This window comes from Gigantopelta aegis, chromosome 3 (assembly GCF_016097555.1).
Source record: "Gigantopelta aegis isolate Gae_Host chromosome 3, Gae_host_genome, whole genome shotgun sequence".
Classification (NCBI taxonomy): Eukaryota; Metazoa; Mollusca; class Gastropoda; order Neomphalida; family Peltospiridae; genus Gigantopelta; species Gigantopelta aegis.
The window spans coordinates 56339596-56352455 of record NC_054701.1 but is presented as its reverse complement, the minus strand read 5'-3'; the positions used below and the strand labels follow the sequence as shown (position 1 = coordinate 56352455).

Genomic DNA, 12860 nt, shown 5'->3' with positions numbered 1-12860 from the left:
CCTAATTGATATTTGATGGATCACCAGTTCGAGGGAAATATAGCTATTAACATAGATGGGACCGACAATTTAGTTCGAGCGAAGGCTTATAGTCGACCCTGGACGTGTTCGACCCTTCAGCAGTTGATATAAGGGTTTACCGAACAAAAAACTCGGGACTTCGTTTTTGGTTCGAGCGTTGCGGTGTGTTCGACCCTTCCGAGGTCGAACCAACGAGATTCTACTGTATATATATTTATTTTGTAGAGATGAACACTCACCAGATTTTACGGGACGTAATCAATTCAATATCGGTATATAATTAACGCCTTTATAATTAGAAGGTTTTATTCTGTTTAGCAATAAGATGTCTTTTTACACATACTTTTTCTACAGACAGGACATCACATACAACGGTCCTTGTATAACAGTCGTGGAGCACTGGTTGACACAGAATCTTATTCAGTGAGTCGATCACAAATTCCAACACATCGCAGTTAACACGAGCACTCTTACCAATCAACCAAACAAATTTTTTAGTGACGCCTGGAACCGTAAACCGTGACATTTTTCTATAATGGATGATAGTAGTAGGCTTTTGGTTTTTATTTTGTTTTAAAATTCTGTTTATCTTTTCTTAGTCTTTTGTGTTTTGTGTTTGTTGTTGCTCTCTTTTTTTTTTTCTTTTCTTTTTTTTTGTCTTTGTCTTTGTCTTTGTCTTTGTTTTTGTTTTTATTTGTTTTTGTTTTTCCTATTTGTATGGGATTTTTAAAATGTTGTTCTTTGTTTTGTTTTGTTTTGTGTTAGTTTCTTTTTTCGTTTTGTTTGTTTGTTGTTTTGTTTGTTAGGTTGTTGTTGTTCGTTGTTTTTGTTTTGTCTTTTTTTAGTTTGTTTTGTGTGTATGTTTTTGTTTTTTTGCTGCTGCTGCTGCTGTTCTTATTGTTGTTTTCGTTTTACTTGAGGGGGGTGTCTTTTTTTCTGTTTTAACTGACGAATTGCGCTATTTTACAGGAAATGCACATATATACATTTCGTTAATATGCAGATCATGTTTTCTTCCAATGAGAAGTTAGGATCTATAACTGCAGTTCTATTTTATACTGACAAAAGGCGTTATTTTACAGGAAATGCACATATATACATTTCGTTAATATGCAGATCATGTTTTCTTCCAATGAGAAGTTAGGATCTATAACTGCAGTTCTATTTTATACTGACAAAAGGCGTTATTTTACAGGAAATGCACATATATACATTTCGTTAATATGCAGATCATGTTTTCTTCCAATGAGAAGTTAGGATCTATAACTGCAGTTCTATTTTGTAATAAACTTGACGGGGTTCACTGAATACATTAATACGTAATGTACTATGGTGTACAGAATTTAGATTTTACGATGCGATCAAACAAACCATGAAAAGCTATTTATAAGCTCTTTTTAGAACCATGACATGCAGAAAAAAACCTGAATATTGTATCCACTACTGTTGTCGATATCTCTATTAAAAATAAATCGAAGTATGGTATACAAAGCAATATAATAAATCTGAATGACAAAACCGTCAACCGCGATCAAAAAAGTAAAGTTTGTTTTATTTAACGACGCCTCTAGAGCACATTGATTTTTATCTTATAATCGGCCATTGGACGTCAAACATATGGTCATTCTGACATATTTCTTTAGAGGAAACCCGCTGCCGCCATATAGGCTACTCTTTCCGATAAGCAGCAAGGGGTATTTTATATGCACATTCCCACAGACAGGACAGCACATACCACGGCATTTGATGAACCAGTTGTGGACCACTGGTTGGAACGTAAAATAGCCCAAACTGCAAATGGGTCTACTGAGAAGGATCGATCCGATGACCGACCGCTTCACAGGCGGACACGCTACCGCTTGAGCTACTTCCCGCTCCATCGACCGCGATCGAGACCGTATCTCTACACTATGCAGAGTCGAATGGGCACTTGGCTGAATAGTGGTTGATTCTGTGATTCTCTATCCAGTACCTCGTCTATAAGAGGACAACCACTCTTGAGGCGATCCTTTACTCGACAATACATCGCTCTTGCACCGCCACAAAGAGGACTGCCACCCAGACAGTTTACTAAATCAAAACTGGCACAGGACAGAGCTCATTGTAATAAATATGGCTGTGATGACCTGCACTCACGAATCACTGTCAAAACAGTGGTGATATCAGGTGTTCACGAATTGTGAGTATATCCTACCTCACCGGTAATACTCCGTCACTTATATGTGCAAGAATTTCACCAGAGATGAAAAGGTATGGAACACTGGCGTAACCAGGATTTTATAGGGGGGGGGGGGGGGGGGTGCAACTCACACTATGTATGTATTGATATATCAATATCTATATATTATATGTATGTCGAGGTTGACTGTTTCATACATAATTAACGCTCTGTAGTATGGGGTAATTAAATCCTTTCTGGCCTTACAAATTGTTCCATGCCGTTGCTGGGACTCGAACCTATGACACCGGATCGCCCGCAACTTGCAGACTTGCCACGATACCTTTTCAGCTATTGAGGCATCCGTAAGAAAGGATGCTCTTTAACTCAACCACATGCATGGGGCCTAGAATCTATGCGGTTGATCCCGCTTACATGCATGAAACAGTGGGCAGACCTTGCACTGGCTAGTATGTATTGATGTATGAATATCTATATATTGTATGTATGTTGAGGTTGACTGTTACATACATAGATATTAACGCATTGGCGCAGGGGGATAATTAAATCCTTTCTGGCCTCACAAATTGCCCCATGCCGTTGCTGGGCCTCGAACCTATGGCACCGAATCGCCCGCAACTTGCAGACTTGCCACGATAGCTTTTGAGCTATTGAGGCATCCATAAAAATGATGCTCTTAAACTCAACTATATGCATGGGGCCCACAAGCTTCGCGGTCGATCCCGCTTACGTGCATGAAACAATGGGCAGACCTTGCACTGACTAGTATGTATTGATGTATGAATATCTATATATTGTATGTATGTCGAGGTTATCTGTTACATACATAGATATTAACGCACTGGCGCAGGGGATAATTAAGTCCTTTCTGGCATCACAAATTGTCCCATGCCGTTGCTGGGACTCGAACCTGATGCACCGAATCGCCCGCAAATTGCAGACTAACCACGATCCGCTCTGAACTAATATGTATGTATGTATGTATGATTTTATAAAATTTAATACAGTAAAAGAAAAAGAAAAAAAGGTTTAACTGGGAGGGGGCATGGTCCCAGTGCACACACACACCCTCGCTACGCCACTGGTATGAAATAGCATCAGTAATAATTTTGGCCAGTGGTGTATAAAATACGTTTATACCCATAGTCATCATGTCCGTCTGTTTTGAGGTATATAAAAAAAACCCTGCTTAATGACGCAGTGTTTAAATCTCGTGTGAGTGCGTGTGTTCGTTCTTTCGTGCGAGCGTAGGCGTCCGCGCGCGTGTATAAATCTCTAAGTGGTTATTTTATATTTTATGTATTTTTTAAAATGTCGTCATCGGATGTAAGGCCAATAGGCACTGGATTCGTATCCAACTCAGGATGACTGTACAGTTTCTGCTTGGTTGCTAAGTGCAATATCATTCCATTCCTGACCTGAGCAGACAAACCAGATAGCTGAGGAGTGTGCCCACCACAGCGTACTTGAACCTCATTTGGATATTAGCAATACAATAAATTGAAATGAATGAACGAATATTAAGTCAGCGTGCTTGGACAGTAGTTAGAGGCAACACTGGCCTGTGAGAACATTTCAACATTCAAGAATTGCGAACATTTGTGTAAGGGTTGTCGTAAAGTTTGTTTTGTTTAACGACACCACTAGAGCACATTGATTTATTAATCATCGGCTATTGGATGTCAAACCCGCTACATTTTTCCATTAGTAGCAAGGCACCACAGGCGGGATATCACATACCACGGCCTTTGATATACCAGTCGTGGTGCATTGGCTTGAAACGAAAAATAGCCCAATGGGCCCACCAACGAGGATCGATCCAAGACCAACAGCGCACCACTGTCGTAAAGAAGAAGAAGAAAATGTTTTAGTTAACGACGCATTCAACACATTTTATTTACGGTTATATGGCGTCAGACATATGGTTAAGGACCATACAGATATTGAGAGAGGAAACCCTCTTCATGGGCTACTCTTTTCGATTAGCAGCAAGGGAACTCTTATATGCACCATCCCATAGACATGATAGCACATACCACGGCCTTTGATGTACCAGTCGTGGTGCACTGGCTGGAGCGAGAAATAGCCCAATGGGCCCACAGACGGGGACATTGTCGTAAAGAGACAGACGTATAACTTATGTTAATAAGAGCACAACCTTTAATGCCACTGACCCTAGTCACGTACTTTTTTCTCATTTGCATAATTGATACAGAGAATACAAATAGTAACCATAAACCCGTGACATTTGCCAAAATGACAGTTATATAGTGGGATAGGCACCTACGGCAAAATGAGCAAATCCATCTGTTTTCTTTTTTTTATACTAATTCTAAGAACGATGTTCTGTAGTAGTTATACCCATGGTATATATTGTTACTGAATGGCTACATGTAACACCTATAGTGGCAAGGTGAACAACGGCAGGTGGCGCTGCTACCATGCGCTGTTAGCCAGTCTGCTGTTTTCTGAATGATTTAAGCTTCATTACACATGTGCATAATACAGCAAATTATGACCATCTTCAACACGGAAATAAACTGTATATATTCGGGAGAGGAACAATAGACCGGGAGCCAAGTGATATTTAATTATTGTGAGAGTTCCAAAAGGTTTGAGGTGGTTGAGGTGTAGAGGGACTCCAGCTGACTACAGAAACTCAATTCTTAAGTAAATATAGTGCGGGAGTAAATAGGGGGCACTACTGGAATTACCCCCAAAATGGGATTTAATTGTTGTGAAAGTTCCATCCAAAATTCCTTTGCTACTTATTAGAGGAATTTACATCTCACTGAGCCCAAATCCACAACTTAAGAAAAAATATTTTGCGGGAAAGGCTACTTAAGAAAGACTCTAATTAGTGCTAATTAGGGATTTAATGCTCACCCGATTCAGACAAGATAATGACTTATAGCATCAATGTGAAAGGTGGGTTTTTTTTTCTTTAGAACATGGACATGTAGTATATCAATGGATAGCTTTTGGTGAGTATTGTACAGATAAGTCAATATTATGTATGAATATGGTATACAGAGTCATAAAACATGTTAATAGCCATTTTTAATTAAATATAGTTTTAAAAAGTCTCTATTTTTCCTTCTAAAAACCTATGCGGATTTAGTTTATATTACCTGGTATACAATTTATATATGCCTAAATTATCTCTATTTCTTAGGTAAATTAAGGGAATATACGACATTTTGTATTATAGTGAGCATACTATATTACCTGCCCATAAATATTAGGTGTGCATTTCAACTAAAAGGTTTCGCTCAATATTAACATCATCATCCAATTCATCATCATCAAGGACAAAGGACAAACGTGTGTCTTTGATGATAGAAACATGCCATTTTGCATTTTAGGACATATCTTAGGAAATATTTTTGAAATAGCAACATTGGAGATTTATTCGGTGATTGATGTGGCAGCCATTTTTAAAATGGTCATTTTGGCTGCCATCGAATTTAACATACGGGTATTTATTGCTATATACACACTTAATAACACAGATTTACATATATAAGTCCGTTACACATCATGTAGTACTGCTTAATGACAATTTCATGTTGTTGTTTTTCTTTAAATAGCTAACATAGTTTATACTAGACTAGTATTTCAAGGGCAGCATCAGAATTAATGCCACCAAACACTATTTATTGGAGAACACCTCTTGGTCAATACCGATGCACTTTAGAAACAATCTATGGGAAACCAAATGTGAACTGATCAACACCACACAATTCATCGGGAACATACAAATCCTGATCTAAATTAAGAGCCGTAACCAACAGTGTTTGAACGCAGAAGAAGAAGAGAATGGTTATGTCCACCATATCTCTTTGGGGAAAGTGACTTACATATTTAATTATGTTGCGAACATCGCAGGATTCATATTACACTGGTTAGTACATATGCCCAGTGCACATATTGCAGGCATGAACCTCGTAGGTAATATGAGTCAATGTACCAGGAATAATTTTTGAATGGTATGGTTTTGACGAAGATGAGATTATTTCGTGGCTATATTCCACGATGACCATCAGCCAGGGAGTACCACCCCTGAGAGGAATGTGACTATCATTTCTCTTGTATTCCTGTTTTTGTAACGCTGCCTATTCATCACTCAATGTGTATAGTGAAAACGGAAGTTCGCATTCTAAATCCCAACCAAATAGTCATAATTATCCTGGACCACCCTTTGTATGCCAATGACAAACGTATTGAATGTATATGTCTATTAAGTCATAGTGAATATCACTTAATTGTGTTTCTCAGATGCCTTCATATGCAGATCTATATTCTTGATGGTAGTGAATTAGTGGATGTCCTAGTATATATAGGTTGCAGTTGCCTCTTCAGGATCGACAGACTCCTTTCCCAAAAGTCACTAATGTGACGCATCCCCACCCTCCTACAATAGAAGACATGTATGATTTATACTTCATCAGTCAAAGACTGCTGCAATCATAGAGATGAATCATGAACCCTGTTCCAATTTTGTTTTTCAGTTCTGCAGTTGGAAATAAAAATAATGCTCTGTCTTTATGCATTTGAAAAGCAAACTTCATTTTGCATACAAGTATTTTATCATGATTGGTTTCTTGAAATAACACAAACTAGGTGACTTTCAGTGCATTTGCAAGATTTGGCGAACTTAATGAATAAAATATTGATGTATATGCTGGTGCTTCACAATAAAAACAACAACAACATGATAACCATTCTTTGCTGTTGCTATTGACCAGGAACATGAGGAGAATAATGCTTCTATGAAAGGTGGTTGCAGAGCTGGAGTCATCTATGAAAATTGGTCAAAAGTTGAAATATCCCAGAAACGATGAATAGACCAAATACACACAGAATACATTTCTGAGAAATATCAGGTTGGGACATATGGAAAATATATTTAAAGAAAGCAGCAAATAGATGAGGCATTGAAGTCCAAGCTTTCAATGATATGATGAAATCCCACCTTTCACATTGATGCTATAAGTCATTATCTTGTCTGAATCGGGTGCATTTCACATTTGGTTCAAAGGATGGAACTTTCACAACCATTAAATCCCTAATTAGCACTAATTAGTCTTTCTTAAGTAGCCTTTCCCACTAAATATTTTTTCTTAAGTAGTGGATTTGGGCTCAGTGAGATGTCCTCTACCAAACAGCAAAGGAATTTCGGATGGAACTTTCACAACAGTTAAATCCCTAATTAGCACTAATTAGCATTTGACCTCTTCTTAAGTGCACTTTCCCGCAATAGTTTTTTCTTAAACTGGTCATTCTGAATCGGGTAAGCATACTCTACATTTTACATTTGGTTCCAAGGATGGAACTTTCACAACAATTAAATCCCTAATTAGCACTAATTAGAATCTTTCTTAAGTAGCCTTTCCCGCAAAATAGTTTTTCTTAAGTCGTGGATTTGGGCTCAGTGAGATGTCCTCTAATAAGTAGCAAAGGAATTTTGGATGGAACTTTCACAACAATTAGAATTGGGTTTCTGTAGTCAGTTGGGGTCCCTCTACACCTCAACCACCTCAAACCTTTTGGAACTCTCGCAACAATTAAATCTCACTTGGCGCCCGGTCTACAAAAGTTTGTGTGCGTTGTAATAATATACTTATTTTAGTTAATGGAAAATACATAAAATAATTAACAAGAACAAAACTGGAAGTAAATTTTAATGGCAATAAAACATGTGCTCTTGATTCAGAAAAAACACTATTATTTTACATGAACAATTTATTTCCATTCGTTTTCAATATTTTTGTTCAGTAATAATACTTTTTTAACACGGTTTTTAACTAAGAATATGGGATTGCAATGTCGCTTGTGTCCCTTGTCTGAACTCATGCACTTATTACGCACCGGTACAAATCAATTCCTATTACTGAAAACATTAAAATAATAAAATTGATATGATCTTTTCAAATTGGTGTTATCAATTTTGAATCATTAAAATGAACAGTTTAAATGAAACATGCATTGGACATGGTAGAACTTAAATTACAAAATATCAAATGTTTAGAGTTGCTTGTCACTGACTTAAAGGCCTATTTTCACCTGGTATAAACATTTAAAATCAATGATGAATAGTACCCATTGAATTTGCAACAGGTTATATAATTATTTATTTTTATGATGTAATATTATCATAAATAACGCCATAAAAAAATCGGTCAAACCTAAGTTTCAGAATTAACACGGCGAAGCGTTTTTTTTCAATTTTGTTTTTGTTTAAAGCATGGATTTTTAAATATACATTTTACTGTTGGTGGGCCTGTGGTTTGATTTGGTGTTATGTACCTCGTAAATAATGATTTCTCAATAACAGTGTAAAAGAAGAACTTTTTATTGCCGATAGAAAATTACAAAATTGAATAAGTTACAAAACTGAATAAATTACAAATTTCAATAATACAATGGCAAATGTTAACACACTAAACCATTAAAGTTTTAAACCACAGTGTCACACATACAACTTCAACATATCAAAACAATACATTTGTAGGCCTACAATGCTTAGTCCAACCATTACAACACTTGTTTTAAAACATGTGAAATACACACAAAAATAACCAAAAGAAGCTTTCCATAATTTTACTAGACCATTCTTGGTGGATGCTACTCTTTGTTGTTTACGGTAGGCCGACAAATGAACTGTTTGGGCCAAGCACTGACTGTGGGTAATATATTTTCCACAGACGCAGTGCGGCTACTGCCACCCCGAGTCGTTATTACGACGTCGGCTGTCAGACACATAGCGTAGGTCTTTGCCATAGGAGGCATCCCGTTAAGGATTTGCTTCGCCATTATTACTGGCAGTGCGTCTACTATTTCCTCATCTGCCTGATCTTGCTCTTCACTGCCACGTGTCCCATATAGTGGATCCCAGTTCGAAGTGCAGTTGTCTCCCTTTATAGAAGATGTCACGCTACAGTTCTCGTGCAGATTACAATCGAGTTTGGAAAGGTCTTCAGCTGGCCTTGATCTCTGTGGTGTTGCGGGCGAACCCTTGCCCGGAGCGGGTTTCTGCAACACACTGGCCCAGCTCGGGGCGATCACCTTGTTCTGGATTGGCTCTTCGTTTGTGAGCTCTTCATTTTTAGTGTTGAGCTCAGTCGAAGGGAGACAATCCCATTCCGGCTGCTTCAGCATATCCCAAATCGACTTGCTGATGTGATTAGGCAGAATATTTGTCATGGAGATCCGTTTGAAAAAATCATCCTTGTTGTCATATGGCTGATCATTGGTTGAGTGGCCTGTGGGATATAAACATGTAACTTTTACTAAGTATGATAATAGAAGAAGTAGTGTTACCAAATTAGTTATGAGAAAAAAAAAAGGATGGGACGGTTTGGGTTTTTTAAATTTTCGGTTCGATTTTCGATATTTGGTTCACTGTTTGATTCATTCACGATACTTTCCTCAATAGTACAAGCACGACAGTTATACATAAATTTTTATAAACTATTTTAAGAGCACGACACTTTATTTTTAATGGTCATTTTTAAAATAATTGTAAATATAAGACTATATCTTGACTAGAAAACATATTAGCGTGTTGGGTCTGGGATACTTGGGCAATGTTTCCCCTAGGATTTGAGTTCAGAGGGTTGGCAAAATAATTTGACCTGAACTGAGCACCGGATGGGGGTGACAATGCCAGGGAATGAATGAATGAATGAATGAATGTTTAACGACACCCCAGCACGAAAAATACATCGGCTATTGGGTGTCAAACTATGGTAAATGCAAAACAAATTTGAATGAATGAATGTTTAACGACTCCCCAGTACGAAAAATACATCGGCCATTGGGTGTCAAACTATGGTAATGCAAACAAATAAGGTGATGATCAACATCAATATAAAAAATCAAGATTTAAATAAAAACAGTGTAAAGAACTGTACAAAAATACTGACTTTTACTCAAAATTTCAATTTGTGCTGTATTAGCCATTCTCAAAGAGAATGTTACACCCCTGCACCACGGTGAGGAGTCCGGAGATAGTCTCTCCCGTAATTTTGTTTTGAAAATCCAGTTGACTTTAGATGCATTCTAGAGTACATAATATATTATAAAAGGCTAAAAGAAAGATATATTTCAAGACATATTTCTGTAATAATGTTTATTATTATTTTGATATGTCAAATCTTGAGAAGTAATTTGAAAAAAAAAAAGAGTATGGAAAACTCGATAAGCATAAATACATGTACGTAATATATAGGGCTACTGTTGATTACATAACTAAACACAGGTTACATAAAAAGGTATCACTGATTTTCATTTTGTAAATATAACTAAGCACAAGTAAATGTACATAATACACAATAGTGAATTATTTAATTAGTGTGTATGTTTGTTTTTGTTATTTTTGCTCATATTCAAAGTGAAAAAAAAAACATCTGCAAAGATTAAAAAAACCTACAATCGAATTTGTCCCGATAAACACAAATACATGTACATAATATATAGGCCTACTGTTGATTATTTAACTAAATGCAAGTTATATAAAAAGGTATCACTGATTTTCATTTTTTAAATATAACTAAGCACAAGTAAATGCACATAATATAAAATAGTGAATTATTTAATTAGTATGTGTTTTTTTTTTTTTTTTTTTTTTTTTTTTTTATTATTATTATTTTTTTAATCATGTTGAAAGTGAAACAAAAATCTGCAAAGGTTAAAAAAAAGAACTGCAATTGAATTCGTCCCGATAAAAACTTACGAAAATTAGCGATATTGAATCGTTTTAATATGACGGAAATTGGGCGCCATTTTATAATTAGTGAAGTTAATACGTGTTACGTTTTTAAATTTTGGTTACTGGGACGAAATATGCTTGGCTAAAATTGTTTTTCTATCGGCGGATTTACCACAGAGGTCAGTTCCTATTTTGGGAGGTTACAATTTTTACAGTACCTGCAAAGAAATTCGCAAGTTCAGTTCAGGATCCGAACTGGACTTAGGTTCATCGTCGCATGTCAGGTGAAAGGGAATCGAGCGCTGTGATTGGGCCCGAAATATTTTGTAGGTCATTAGGATTACCAGCAAGGTGCGAAAACGTGGGCCTAAAACCGCGATGTTCGTGAACCGTGATTAACCGTCCCATCCCTAAACAAATCCCCAACCAATTATGGCTACGTAGGCATAATTCATAATTCAGATAAATACTAAAATATTGATAACAATACTCTAAATATCTGAAAATTGGCTAAATTGGTCGATAACCCATCTTATAAATACATACTTGTGACTTCAATCTTCCGTATTTTTTGAATAGGAAGTCTGCATTGCAGTTTGTTTTGCGACGAGAGTTGTTTGTATGAGGGTGGGATGGTAAATTCTGGAATATTCTGGGGCGTGATGATTGGCGGGGCCAGTTGTTTTCGTAGTTTCCTCAGACGTTCGCTTGTTGTTTTCGCATCATCTATCGACACTTGCATTTCTTTTAGTGACATCTTCTTCACTTGACTGCCTGTGTTGATATCGCTGCGAATTATATAAAGTAAGTTAGCTTTCATTCATAGTAAAGTAACATATATCATAAAATGGCGTACAAAATAGTCTGTTAAAATCAAAACTGATTTTGCATTACATAAAAAAACTAAGTTTTTTTTATTAATACGTAATAGACTGTCTTTGAAAAAAGCATAACGAACTAGTACATATACATACATTGCAATAACGTTTGAACCTGATAACCAATATTTATGAAATAACTCAATTTTAAAGAGAATTGAATTGTCTGAAAGCCACTGTCATTTTAACATAAAACATGTTCAATACATTTTTACAACAAAGGGATGATTTCAGTGAAAATTAAAATGGAAATCTGTAACAACAAAAAGTACCCTAATTTGACCCACTAATTGACTCCGTGTACAATTGTTACTGAAATGAGAAACCTGAAATACTCCACACAGTTAGATGTGACCCATATGCACCAACACAAACCAAACAGCGATGTGTTGGGCTACAATATTTCATTGTAGGATAGCATAACACACTGAATCATGATTTGGTTCCTTTATTGTAAAAATGTGTTGGATTTAGCTCAGTCGGTTGAGTGCTCGCTTGAGGTACTTACGTCGCAGGATCGAATAACCTCAGTGTATCCATTCAACTGATTTTTTTTTTTTTTTCGTTCCAACGAGTGCACCACAACTGGTCAAAGGCCGTGGTATTTGCTTTCCTATCGGTGAGAAAGTGCATATAAACGATCCCTTGCGACATGTCAGAATTACAAAATATTTGACATCCAATAGCTCCAGTGGTATCGTTAAACAAAACAAACGTTTTATTGTAAAAAGAAGCCGTATATAACTCTGGTGTAATTAAAACAGTATATGCTACAAAAGTATGGCTATAAAATTATCTAGGTTATTCTTATTTTTATTCTTATTTTTATATTGATGTATTCACTTACAAACTCCATAACATTATTTTTCGTCAGTAAGTTTCGTCTACGACAATGTAGGAGGCTATAAAAGTATCTAGGTTATTCTTATTCTTATTCTTATATTGATGTATTCACTTTCAAACTCCACAACAGCATTTTTTGTCAGTGTGACGTAACATGCTCTTATCTTCCCGCCTGTGGCGATGTTAATTGTTTTAGATGGCTGTGTGCAACTTGGTTACGTAATAC

At 36.4% G+C, this 12860-nt stretch overlaps 1 protein-coding gene across 1 annotated transcript; it reads right to left on the bottom strand.

The window, feature by feature from the left end:
• Window positions 1–7897: 7897 nt before the first annotated feature.
• LOC121390904 lies at window positions 7898–11818 on the bottom strand. The gene is made up of 2 exons (XM_041522765.1): window positions 11460–11818; window positions 7898–9465 (listed from the first exon to the last, which is right to left on the bottom strand). Exons 1-2 carry the CDS (start codon window positions 11731–11733, stop codon window positions 8828–8830), a joined length of 912 nt encoding a protein of 303 aa, XP_041378699.1. The 5' UTR covers window positions 11734–11818; the 3' UTR covers window positions 7898–8827.
• Between the last annotated feature and the right edge of the window lie 1042 nt (window positions 11819–12860).

Bases quoted from the DNA above. Each gene is read 5' to 3' on its own strand.
- LOC121390904 (XM_041522765.1), bottom strand. From the start codon at position 11,733: ATGAAAGCTAACTTACTTTATATAATTCGCAGCGATATCAACACAGGC. The intron at 9,466-11,459 runs GTATGTATTTAT...TATATCCCACAG, and splicing joins ACGGAAGATTGAAGTCACAA to GCCACTCAACCAATGATCAG.